The sequence below is a fragment of the Parasteatoda tepidariorum genome, chromosome 2, assembly GCF_043381705.1.
Source record: "Parasteatoda tepidariorum isolate YZ-2023 chromosome 2, CAS_Ptep_4.0, whole genome shotgun sequence".
Classification (NCBI taxonomy): Eukaryota; Metazoa; Arthropoda; class Arachnida; order Araneae; family Theridiidae; genus Parasteatoda; species Parasteatoda tepidariorum.
Genome location: NC_092205.1, coordinates 25244904 through 25258680, shown reverse-complemented (window position 1 = coordinate 25258680; position 13777 = coordinate 25244904). Strand labels below are relative to the sequence as shown.

Sequence of the window (13777 nt, the reverse complement as noted above, 5' to 3'; positions counted from 1 at the left end):
CCTATATAGGCCATTCTTGAACCAATATTAAAAAATCAAGAAATCCCAATATTGGTCCCTCGCTGTATGTTCAGATAGGACTTAATATGTCAATTTTGGCCATTATATAGGCCTATTAATACGGGCCAATTTTGAACCCAACTGGGGCCAAGGTAAACTTATTGCTTGGGAAACTGAAAGAGCAATATACTTACAAGATATTCATTATAATTTCAAATTAATCCTTTGAATAATTCGCTTCCATTGATGTCGTTATCTTAAAAATTTACCAATATCTTTTAAAATAGAATACGTGATTTTGCAAATCTCAGCTTTTGATTTCACAACGTTAAATATTTCAATTTAATTATGCCTCTTATCAATCTTTCAATCTATGCCAATCAATCGAGTGTTGAAAAAATTCCATTCATTTCTTCTTTTTGATCGAATTAAATTCAATCTAAATCATTCATATATAAGTACGACCATAACATTCAGACAGTATTATTCATATCAAACTCAAGTAATCAACATGATCGCTCAGGTAAAATTACTTTTTCCATTTTTTATGAATGTTTTTTTTTTTTTTTTGTATAATATTTCACTTCCAGTAGTTATTGAAGAAAAAATAGTTATTTTAAAAGTGCTTAACTTTGTAAAAGAATTCTTTTCCTTAAAAACGCTATTTGTTAATAACTTCTTTATCAATAATGCAGCTAAATTTAACTTGTTACTTAATGAAAATTAGTTCATGCTTTGTAATTAAATCAAATTTCATTACTATCTAATAAATTGTAGCTTTAAATAAATATTGAACATAAAAACATATTTAAAAAAGTTTTAAAAATTTATATTTTTAAACTAATTTTCAGTTATTATACATCATTTATTAAGTAATTGTCATAGTGAAATTATTTTTATATTAAGATATGATTTGTTTCAAAAAATTACAGTACCTTTGAAAATGTAAACAAAAATTCATATTTTATGATAATACATTCTTTTAAGGGTTTAAACGATTTGTCCAAAGCTTAAATAGATTAAATTCTGTAAGTTTTGAACAATTTACTGTTATTTTTCTTCAAAATTTGAAAAAAAAAATAATAGTATTATAATAATAGTATAATAATAATAATATATTAAATATTGTAAACAAAAATTCATATTTTATAATAATACATTCTTTTAAGGATTTAAACGATTTATCCAAAGCTTAAATAGATTAAATTCTGTAAGTTTTAAACAATTTACTGTTATTTTTGTTCAAAATTTGGAAAACAAAATAATGAATTATATTGAAGTCTGGCTTTGTTAATAAAATGAAAGTAAAACTTAAACATATTTCGAGTTTTAAAGATGTTATTCTATTTAATGCTTCTTAAAGTTAAAATGACTAATTAAAAATATTTTTTTTCCTAATATTGCTTATAATGTTTTTAAATTTTAAAAATATCTCAAATATTAATCATTAAAATATTATGTATAATTTTTTAAGCAAGTTTCTTGATTAGTTTTTGGATACCAATTTGTGCAAACTATTCTAAGTAGCATCTAAATTGATAAATATCAATGCATTTGATGAAAAAACTATTTTAAAAACAATTTTTTGCATTAATTTCTCAGAGCAGTTTATTTACTTATTCATATATATTATTAAAATTAATAAAAAAAATGTTTTTACGTTAATTTAAAGAAGCATGAGTATAACTTGAAGTAAAATTTCTTATTTATTAATAGACATTTAATATTATAAATGTAAATCAAATCCAAGTAATAAAAAATGATAAAAATAGTTCTTAAAAAATATTAAATCATATAAAAAAATAAAAGTAATAGTTCTTCATTACGTTGCGATGAAAGTTTATAAATAGCTCATGTAAAAAAATATTAATTAAACATATTTGAGTTGTTAAATGATTGTGAAATAAATTAGTAGGAATAATAAAAAAATTAATTTTGTATGCTCCTTACTAAATCTATACATAATAATAAGCGCGGCTGTGTGCGTGTCTGTTTGTCTGTCTGTAATCACAATATATCGCCCCAGAAGCCTCGCTCAGGCACAAAACTCGGCACATAATTGTTTTTTGACATAATGAAAAATAATTTTTTCTCTTTTTTACAAAAATTTGGACTAGTTTTTTAGTTATCAGTCATTTTGTAAGAAAATCTATGCTTTTTCGTCTTCAAAGAGCCATATTCAAAAAACTATTAAAAAATGCATATACTTTTCTCCATTCTTATAAATGTATGCTAATGCGAACCTTACAATTTAAATATTAATTTTCGACAACTTAAGCCTATAATATACGAAGGAATTAATGATTTAATTGTAAGGTTCGCATTAGTTTACATTTATCAAAGTGGAGAAAAGTTTAACTTTTGTCTGCAGCAGAACTGGATATGAAGACAAAATTGCAGGACAGGAACACTTTAATTGTCCACTAATCTTCAGATTTCCTGCTATGTTTTAAAAAACTTTATTTGTGAAAACTCTTAGCGTGGCGGACAGCAGCTGGACGCCTTAGGCGGCTAGTGAAACATAAATTAGAGAACTTAGATTAACTCATTTTTATTGTTAAATCCAATCAATTATTCCACATTTAAACATAAAAATCAAAGCAAAGAACTGTTTAGAGTTTATTTGTTTTTTTTTTTTTTTTTTTTTTTTTTTTTTTTTTTTTTTTTGCTTTAACTCTGGTTACGGTTGTCGCATCTAACTTCAGGTTTGAATTAAAACAAAAGATGTAACTTTGCAAAAACAAAAATTAGGTTTCATTTATTTTACAAAATTTTGAGTTGAGTATTACTTAGGAATCTTCAATATTTTCCAAAACGCTTGACCTCTGAAGCTTTTCGAAGATATTTTTTTCAAACCTTTTTCCTTCAATTGGGTATAATATGAAAAAAACACAACTACTTCTACTTACTAGGAATAACATTTACCTTTTAGTTTAATTAATAAGCTGAGTTCTAAATATGTTTACTAAATTCATATTTCAAAAGGAACTAGACTAATACAATTCCAACCTGCCGAGTAGCGACTTATAACAACACACTTCGTGTAATGTTTACTTGTTGCTAAAAATCAGGTTCGCAGAAAATGCTGTTTTTTAGTTAAATGTAATAGGAACAACACATCCTGTGACGTAGGCTATAGTATACCCAATTGGATGCTAGCAAATGACGTCAAGCGTAAGTAAGCCAATCATGTTCGACACATACGCATGACGTAGCTATCAGATATTCAATTAAATATGATCCGGAAATAGTAAGCCTTAAAGCTGTAACGTTAAGACGCCATGCATGCGATTAGTTTCAAGTATCCAATTGTAAATTTTTGTCACATATTTTTTGTTTTGTTTTTTAATTTTAAGAGAATTTTGAAAGTAAAGAAAATTTAATATCTTACGTAAGCATCACTTGAAACTGTCTTCTCGCCTTTGTAGCAGATATAAGCAAATCACAACACATCCCTTAGTGCTTACATAATATTTCAATGGTCACCAGCATACATATTTTACTGTAATATTCAAAAAAAAGTGAAAAGCTATTACAATATTAATACTTATTTCAATTTAAAAAAAAGTAGAATTTTTAGAAAAATGTAAAAAAAAAAAAACATTAATTTTAAATATCAAATTTATATATTTTCAGGTATTTCTCTTATCCGCTTTAGCAACCATTGCTCTGGCCCACCTGCATGAAGTAAGTTCATTTAAATAGTATGCCTTATTATAATTTAGATTCAATTTGTTCAGGTACTAATTTTTATATTTCTTTCGAAATAATTATGATATTTAAATTAATTTAGAGCTAATTATTTTGTTCATATCCGTTAAGCATTATTTGTATATTTTAGCTCCATTACATCGTATTAAGTTATGATAGGAATAAAATATCTTATTTAGCTTCAAAATATTCTAAATTTTCTTATTTTAAGTTTTGATGAAGCTATTTTAGATGATTTAATGTGAATACTGCTGATTTGAAGATATAACAATATTTAGAAGTTTTGCATACTTCGTCCAATAAAAAAAACTCAGTGCTGATTTTTGAATCATATTTAGATATTAGGTCTGACTATCGATATTTGGAAATACTTAATTTTCCAAAATAATGCTCAAAATAAATCAAAAGAAAATAATTGAAGATGTGTAACAAATATTTACGTCACATTTATAGATCACATTAACACACACGTTAGTTGTTAACATTTCATAAATCAGTACAAGCAAAATAAAAAATGTTAGAAATTTTTCGATGAAGCTTATGTTGAATGTATTAATTCCATTTCGTCTGTAACATTCATTAAAGTAATTTTTCTTATTTAGGCAATTCACCATGCACCCAAACCCTACAAATTCGGATACAGCATCAAGGACAAACATGGAGAACAACACAGAGAGGAATCCGGAACAGGAGGACACGTGACTGGCAGCTACGGGTTCACAGATGATAGAGGCATCAAAAGACAAGTAAACTACGTTGCTGACCATGCTGGATTTCGAGCTCAGGTCAAGACCAACGAACCTGGAACCGCCAATCAAAATCCAGCTGCCGTTCAACTGATTTCCGATGCCCCTTACACCGGTGGTGAAGGATATTTGGGTGTCCCTGCAGCAACAGCTGGATACGGACTTGGTGGTCTAGGTTACGGTTACGGAGGACTTGGTGCAGGATATGGTGGAGCTTATGGTGGATATGGAAATCTTGGATATGCCGGAGCTTATGGAGGTTATGGACAGGGAATCTTGGGAGGCTTAGGCTATGCCAGATATGGATATTAATGTATATATATTTAAATTATATAAAAATAAATTATTTAGCAAATTACTCCTTGCACTTTATTATTTCTATTGAAACATCTGATACAATATTTTAAAAAAAATTAAGATTAATATTGCCTCTAAAAAAAAAATTTTATATTATACATTGTAATCACCACGCCAAAAATAAAATTGAAAAGTATACACCTTACACGTTTCAAATTAATATTGAAAAATTGCATATTTGTAGGCTTAAAAATGTTTTGAAAAAAATAATATAACTTAATGTGTACCATATTTTTAAGTAAAACGTTTTAAAATGAAACTAAATAACGTATCTTAAAACAAAATATAATACGCAAAAAATTAGCTTGATTATACCTTAAAGTATATCATCAGGTCTGTTGTTCTTTCCCACTTTTTTAAGAATTGGAGTGTTTAAAAATAGAAGATTTTTAATTCGGCCAGTAGTTAAGTGTTTAGATTCGAAAGAAATTCACGACAAAGATTTTTCTGTTTTAACTGCTTTGCTAATGTTTCAATAAATCAAACCTGAGGTTAACATCGGCTCCAAGATCAAAAAACGTGACCTGATTTAGAGTGTTTTTAAGGTTTTTTCACGAACAACTCTCTAATTTGAAAAAATATAAATCGGTACATTTTGCGTAAAAGGAGCTTTAATTTATGTTTTGTTTCAATAATGCTTACTTGACCTGCTGTGAAAATTAAATTAAAGTGTCAGTTTTTTAAATAAATTTTATTTTTTGCCATAATGAATGCCAAAATAAAATAAAAAACATTTTGGTAACAAAAATGTTTGATAAAAGGCTACTTCCATAATGTTTTGACTGCACTTTCTCGCTCAGTTGTGTTACTAATTTACCAACTGGTTGATTCCCCCCACCCACCATTGGTACAAGGGAAATAAGCCTGGAGCTTCTTTGACCCTTCCCTTTGAAAGGAGAGTCTGCACCACCATCTCCCGCCTAGCTACCGGCCATCTTAAAGGTTTACTATTTTCTGAGGGAACTAAAGCCTACCCCCTCTGCCNAGCTTTATATATATAATTGTCTCTAAAAAAATTTCTTTTATACTATACACTTACACGTTTCAAATTAATATTGAAAAATTGAATATTTGTAGGCTTAAAAATAATTTGAAAAAAATAATATAACTTAATGTGTACCATATTTTTAAGTAAAACGTTTTAAAATGAAAGTAAATAACGTATCTTAAAACAAAATATAATACGCAAAAAATTAGCTTGATTATACCTTAAAGTATATCCATCAGGTCTGTTGTTTTTTCCAACTTTTTTTCAGAGCTGGAGTGTTTAAAAATAGAAGATTTCTAATTCGGCCAGTAGTTAAGTGTTTAGATTCGAAAGAAATTCACGCCAAAGATTTTTCTGTTTCAACTGCTTTGCTAATGTTTCAATACATCAAACGTGAAGTAAACATCGGCTCCAAGGTCAAAAAACGAGACCTGAAGTAGAGTGTTTTTGAGGTTTTTTCACAAATAACTTTCTAATTTGAAAAAATATAAATCGGTGCATTTTGCGTAAAAGGAGCTTTAATTTATGTTTTGTTTCAATAATGCTTACTTGACCTGCTGTGAAAATTAAACTAAAATGTCAGTTTTTTAAACAAATTTAATTTTTTGCCGGAATGAATGACGAAATAAAATAAAAACATTTTGGTAGCAAAAATGTTTGATAAAAGGCTACTTCCATAATGTTTTGACTGCACTTTTTCGCTTAGTTATGCTACTAATTTACCAATCCTCAGACCCTTCTATTCTATCGGGAAGTAGACATAGGTTGAAAAACTTTTGATCTATGTTTACCTCAAACCTTTGACCTGTGTTTATACACTGACTTTAATACACCATCTTGTTTTTAAGCGATCAGCTAGCACTGAGGTCATAAGTCACGCGTCAGGGTATCAATGATCACCATCTTCTCAAGATGCAAGTACCCAATTGTCTACTGTTAAATTTATATCAGTAGAGAGTTCTAAGCCAATGAAAAACTCAAACTTCTTTCTAAAACGATCTAATCGAAATATTTGTATGATTTTTTAAGATAAAGTGAAAAATTGATAAAGTGATAATTGAATTGATGATTGAAAAAGTGATAATTGCTTCTTTCCCCTACTGTAAAAATTTGAAGACGGTAACTCAAATAATTCTGGAGTTATAAGACAGACATAAATACGCAAACTCTTCATTTTATTAATGAAGATTATTTGAAGTCGTATTTTTATGTAAAAAAATACCATTTAAAATCATTAAAAAAGCATGCGCTTTATTACCTATTATTCTTACAGTTTCCTATTCCTGTCTTAAGTATTGCGTGGTTATAATGAGTTCAATATTTATTACTTACATAAAAACATTGACAATATTTTTGTTTGCAACATGTATTTTGCAGGACTTGGATTGTAATATTCAGCTTTTACTTTAATTAATGTAGCACAGTGGTAACCAGCTAGAATTTTTACTATTTAACAATATCATATTCATTTTCTTTTATTAGTAAATTTCGTCACCGTATTTTCGTTTCAAATTACTCCATTTAATGAAGTAGAATAACACAATAGTAATACATATTGTTGCAAAGACATCAAATAAGTTTTTGTTGATGGACAAATAGGGCCAAAATAATATGTTCCAGATTAAGGGAAAGCAAACTTTATTAAAAAAGGAAAAAAATTACGTTTCTCCGTTTACCTACTTTCACCTTAGCATGAAGGGGGCAGAAAAGAGTCCTATTTAAATAGGGGCATATTTAAAGAGTGAAAAAATAAAAGTCGTCAAAACATCAAGGAAGTAATTGTTATTAAAACATTAATGTTTCTAAAAAAATTTTACTTCATGTCAGCATCAAATGAAATTTGTTTAAAAAGTTGACAATTTAGGTCTACTTTCACAATAGATTGAAAGTATATTGGAAACAGAACGTATCATATTGGTTCTGATTTCATGCAAAGCTTACCGTTAAAAACTTTTTTACTTACACTGTTTGTGGGACATCTTAAAAAATAGCAAAAACACCCAATTTCAAGTTACGTTGTTTGATCTGGAAGCTAACACTCACTTCCGTGAAGCGAGAAAACTTAGCATGCAAAAAAGATATTATCAAAGAAATTAAAAACGAAAGGAAACTTTTCCCTGCAACTATTTTCTCCGAACTTCGTTTGTTTTTGTTTCCTGGCTACTTGGATAATCATTCAAACCTTAGGAAAGCGAAAAACGTTAAAACTTTCATATTTTACTATGCTGTAAAAAAAAAATCAAACTTAGACACCAAAATTCCAGACGACTAATACCTCCTAAATTTAAATACGACCCGAATTTTATTCCTTCTCCCAAAGTTTTCTGGAATGCCCCTCTCTCTATATTTATCGCATTTCGAGAATTTTAGGGTCATGTATTTGATTTGTATTAAAGAAGAATTTTGAAACTAACCTTTTCCTCTTCTTTTGAAGCAAATCGTTAAAAATTACTAAATTTTCTGTACGTTTTCTTCTTTTAACTTCTGAATTAATTCTTAAATTTACTTGCTTACAGCATCATTATCCCCCCCAAATCCCTTCCTATTAAAAAAATAATATTTATAAACAATTTTGGCTAAAAGTAGGTAAAGGTGGGATGAAAAAAAGCCACGAGCAATGAAATTTTCTCGCAATGAAAATTTCTCGCAATAACTTTGGGTCTCTTCAAGGGAGTTAACAGTTAAAATTCTTCTTTGGACTAGAGAGATGAAAACTTCTAAGACATGAATAATTGTAATAAAAGTAAAACTTAGGTGTTATTTATCCCTATTAAATTATAACAAATAAAGCGTTAAAAGGAATAGGTTTTTCCAGCTTTTTTACATGATTTAATGATCTATTTTGTATCAAAGCTTCTAGCCTCCCCCCCCCCTTTCCATTCTAAGTACCCTTAAGAAATAAAAATGTTTTGTTACAATTTTTATTGTAAGCGGATATGATGACAGATTATGGTAAGAAGCTTGAAAAGACCGAAAACCAATTGAAGCCGATTTTTGCCGAAATCGAAGTTAAATACTTCAATTGCTTAAGGCTGTTGTACTAGGATGGCAAGAAGCTTTATATATATATATATATATATATAGAGAGAGAGAGAGAGAGAGANGAGAGAGAGAGAGAGAGAGAGAGAGAGAGAGAGAGAGAGAGAGAGAGAGAGAGAGAGAGAGAGAGAGAGAGAGAGAGAGAGAGAGAGAGAGAGAGAGAGAGAGAGAGAGAGAGAGAGAGAGAGAGAGAGAGAGAGAGAGAGAGAGAGAGAGAGAGAGAGAGAGAGAGAGAGAGAGAGAGAGAGAGAGAGAGAGAGAGAGAGAGAGAGAGAGAGAGAGAGAGAGAGAGAGAGAGAGAGAGAGAGAGAGAGAGAGAGAGAGAGAGAGAGAGAGAGAGAGAGAGAGAGAGAGAGAGAGAGAGAGAGAGAGAGAGAGAGAGAGAGAGAGAGAGAGAGAGAGAGAGAGAGAGAGAGAGAGAGAGAGAGAGAGAGAGAGAGAGAGAGAGAGAGAGAGAGAGAGAGAGAGAGAGAGAGAGAGAGAGAGAGAGAGAGAGAGAGAGAGAGAGAGAGAGAGAGAGAGAGAGAGAGAGAGAGAGAGAGAGAGAGAGAGAGAGAGAGAGAGAGAGAGAGAGAGAGAGAGAGAGAGAGAGAGAGAGAGAGAGAGAGAGAGAGAGAGAGAGAGAGAGAGAGAGAGAGAGAGAGAGAGAGAGAGAGAGAGAGAGAGAGAGAGAGAGAGAGAGAGAGAGAGAGAGAGAGAGAGAGAGAGAGAGAGAGAGAGAGAGAGAGCAGCCTGGGCAACATAGCAAGATTCTCAGTTTTAAGAGAGAGAGAGAGAGAGAGAGAGAGAGAGAGAGAGAAAAGAAAAGCAGTATTAATTGACTTTTTAAAACTAAAGCATTAAATTAGTCCGTTAAATATTATTATTAGATAGTAATTTTACGACAATTGGCAAAAAAAATCTAGTGATAATGTACAGCACAAAATAAATTTAAAAGAAAGCACCTTATTACATTTTGATTCAATGGTTAGATTCTTATATAGTCAGATGCGACCATAATGAATTAGTCAAGGGCATGACTTTAAATAAACTGCTTAATTAGTGTAGAGTTAGTATTTAAAATTACAGACTCGAAAGCTTGTTTTCTGCGTATAAACATACCTTTTTTTAACGGTTTTGAATTCTTGACCCATTAATAGCCACAAACTGGAAAATATGGTCCCAATAATTTGATCAAGAGAGTAGTTGAATTTTGAAATCTTAATTTAACTTTTTATGTATTTCACGACTTCAAAAGAGTAAAACTTTAAAATGTTTTATTTCTCAAGACCTATTCGACTAATTCTCTTCAAATTCCGAATATCCTATTTTTTTTAATCAGGTTATAATTATCTGTGCCAGATTTTTATGAATTTACCAAATTCTACAATACATATCATCAATTAGTACAAATGTATCCTTTATTAAAAAAAACTGGAATTTTTGTCTTCATTTTGAATGATATTTATTCTGTTTTGAAAATATACTACTTTTTAAGTAATATATTTTTTAAAATTGATGCTTTTTATTTAAGCTCCATGATGCTTTTTAATTAGCCCCATTACTTAAAAGTCATAATACTGATTATTTTATCTATTGTTAAATATAAAAAGAGTGATTAATGTCAAAGTTGAACTAATTGCAGCCTGAAAATACAGCTTTGGATAAATTCTTAACAATTTATAATTAATATAACAAATTACTACTCAATTCTAATGATCTAAAAATCTATTTCAAAGATAAGTTATAACGGTTGATCTATAAATTTTATATTTGTGTTGTAAAAAAAATATTATTTTGTTAATTAAGTTGAACTTGTTTTTTTATTTCATAAAGTAGTTTCACAAATCAAAATTAAATATCAGCTAGGAAGCGTAAAAGGTTAATAGAACTTCGGAAGTACACATTTGACAACCTTCATAAAAATCTTCCCTCATTTGAAGTTTTATTCATACTTTCGAAAGTGATTTATTTTCACCTTTTTTACTGCATAAGAAAATAATTTTGTTACGAAATTTAACGAAATCTTGCTCAAAACTCAAATTCATACCGATACAACTAATAAAGTTAAAATAACTCCATGTTGTTCTTAATTAATATTCTTCCACGTGTCTTTCCCAGTTATGATACATATTGCTGAAGGTTCACTCATGATTGTTAAAATTTATAATAAACAAGCAATTTTCGTTGAGTACTTATTATTTGTGGGGATGGGCATAAAAACTTATTGAGGCAGTGCCCATTTTAGGTACCTTGGTACATACATAATTAGAAGAAAAAAGCAGATAAATAACAATTTATTTAATTGTTTTTACACCATATTCAAACAAAAAAGTTAAATAACTATAAATAAGCTGACAATTAAGCTGTTAACTGTGAGTTACATATATTAACTGCTTCCACCTAATACGGTTAAACAACTATTATTTTACCTCACTTACCAAGCCCCACCTAAAGAAGATACTTAGCTCCTAGCAAATTCGTACATATTTTACCAAGAGGGCTAATCCGTCAGTCGCATGACTGACAGAACTGGGGTTTAAGTTCCAGCATTAACACACCATAATATTTCTTGCATTCTCTTCACCACATGGAGAGTTTCCAGTGACCTGCTCTCTCCAATTTGTGTCCTGCACTCTCCAATGTCCTTTACTTAACGAATTCTCTTTACGTTTTTAAAACAATGCTTGTTGTAAATGGTTAAAAAACCGTATAGTTTTGTATTCATGGCTTTATAACCACACTAGTTGTAAACGGTTTTAAAGCTGTAAAGGTAAAAAAAGAAACGTTTTTTACCGTGAATTTTATGGTTTATCGAATGGACAAAATGCAGCCGGTTATTTTAACATAATTTAAGAATGAAAATTCTAACAGTGTATAGAATTATATTCGGTACCTATTCAAACAATTTTTAATACCACAGTACCAGAAGTACTTATTACTAAAATTAATAAGGCATCATTTTCATTAATAACAGTGTTGTGATTTTTCACGGTTCCCTTAAGCGAATAATTTCTCTATTAATTTTTCTTTTTAACACATGACTTTTTTTTATTACTTTTACTGATAAATTTAAGTTCTTTGTTTTTTCAGAAATACGATTCAAAAGCGTAACTTTAAACAAAATAATCTCGTTGTTTCAAATAACTTAGGAGATAGAAATTCGGAGAAGTAGCCTTCACATAATCAACCCGTTAATCATTGATCCTATCTGACGTAACAAATAAATAATTAAATATTAGATCCCCTGAATTAGACTGGCCGACTTATCATCTATTTTTGGAGCAAAGAGCTAACATATGCACAATACTAACATAACGTTAACTTGCGAACTTGTTTGCTCCAATATTGCTTGATAGGTCAGCTCTGATAATATAGGAGCCTTATTAAATATTAATGAAGACGGAATGTCTTATTTTTTGATTGAATAGAGCTATAAGCTAGCAAGCATCATTTATGTTAGCTTTTAAATATTTGAAAAACGTAATCGTCTGCAGTTAAATTTATTACAAAGACGATTGTTAAATGTAGGAGAAAAATCCATTTTTCAAGCATCCATTTTGAATGGATTGATTGTCGATAATATAGAACATTTAACATTCTGTTTACAGGCCGCTAAGAACTGAGTTTACTGCCTTGTCAGCAGTTGCATTTTATCATTAATCTGTCCATTTTATGACTAGGTGAGAAGCACAAATAATAATTATTCTTGGCAAAAATGCAATTTTAAGTAGACACCTGCCTGATTATTACAATAAAAATTTATCGTCATATTATTAACATGTGCTCCGAGAAAAAAAAAAGAATGGTAAGAACTATCGGAATATGGTAAAATTTATGGTATTGCTGGCTTTATGAGAACATCAAAAAGCTTAGTGGTAATGATTTTTATAAAATTAACAATAAAATACTGTTTTATATAATGTGATAAAATTTCTTATATGAGGAAAGATTTTGGTAATTATATTATGATACCTTATGGAATGGCATAGAAGCCTTTAAGTCGATTAAATTTACTTTACAATTTTGTATTTTATAAATGAATTGTCGTTCTATAAGAACCCTGACCTAAACCATAAGAACCATAACTAAGAACCATAAGAACCCTAAATTTGAGAACCAGAATATTCAATAAATCGTTACCATATGATCGGAAAAATTATCAAATCATACCGTAAATTTGGTTTTATTAGCCATAATCATATTTTTTTACCAGAAATGTCATTACCACACAGTAAGTTAATTTTTCCAGAATTTTTTATCCGTGTAGAAATTATCATCAATAAAAATTCAGATAACTTCCAAACTTCGCAAAGAGTTCAAAGCTGAACTAGAGATCTATGTTGGATGACAATACTATTTTCAATCGTTTATTATTTATCGTTATTTTAATCGCTTATCGCAAAATTTTTCGCCAATCTAAATTTTTACCGCTTTCCGGCATAAATAAACTGACACAAAATTAAAAAGGAGAAAATATAAAATAAATTAAAAATTTTGAACTAAAAAACTGATAAAAGTCAACTGAAAAGAAGATAATTATTCTCTATTTTGATCTGACCTGAAATGAAAAATAAGCACCGAAAATTTCCCACCTTCCCACGTCATTCAAAAGTGAGACGCTCCACGATTTTCGTCTTTGGTTCAACAAAAATATAATTCTTTTCTTCTTTTTGAAAAGCGTAATATTTCAAACTGGTATTTTATTTCATTTTAATTTCTTTTGTTTTTAACAAACAACATTTTTAAGAAATATTTGTGATCATATTAATCCATTAAAACATTTGAAAATTTGTTACCATTTCTTCATAAAATCATAACTAAGTTATTTTCAAAAGTAGAATGCGTGAACTTGGAAATCGCAACAGTTTATTTCATAATGTACATTATTTCATTTTAAATGTCTCTTATCATTCTTTTAATCTACGTCCTCGGAATAATCAATCAATCATGTGTT

At 29.3% G+C, this 13777-nt stretch overlaps 1 protein-coding gene across 1 annotated transcript; it reads left to right on the top strand.

Moving 5' to 3' along the window:
- Positions 1 to 511: 511 nt before the first annotated feature.
- Positions 512 to 4815, top strand: LOC139427138 (adult-specific rigid cuticular protein 15.5-like). The gene is made up of 3 exons (XM_071187944.1): positions 512 to 523; positions 3637 to 3687; positions 4314 to 4815. Exons 1-3 carry the CDS (start codon positions 512 to 514, stop codon positions 4767 to 4769), a joined length of 519 nt encoding a protein of 172 aa, XP_071044045.1. The 3' UTR covers positions 4770 to 4815.
- The last annotated feature ends 8962 nt before the right edge of the window (positions 4816 to 13777 follow it).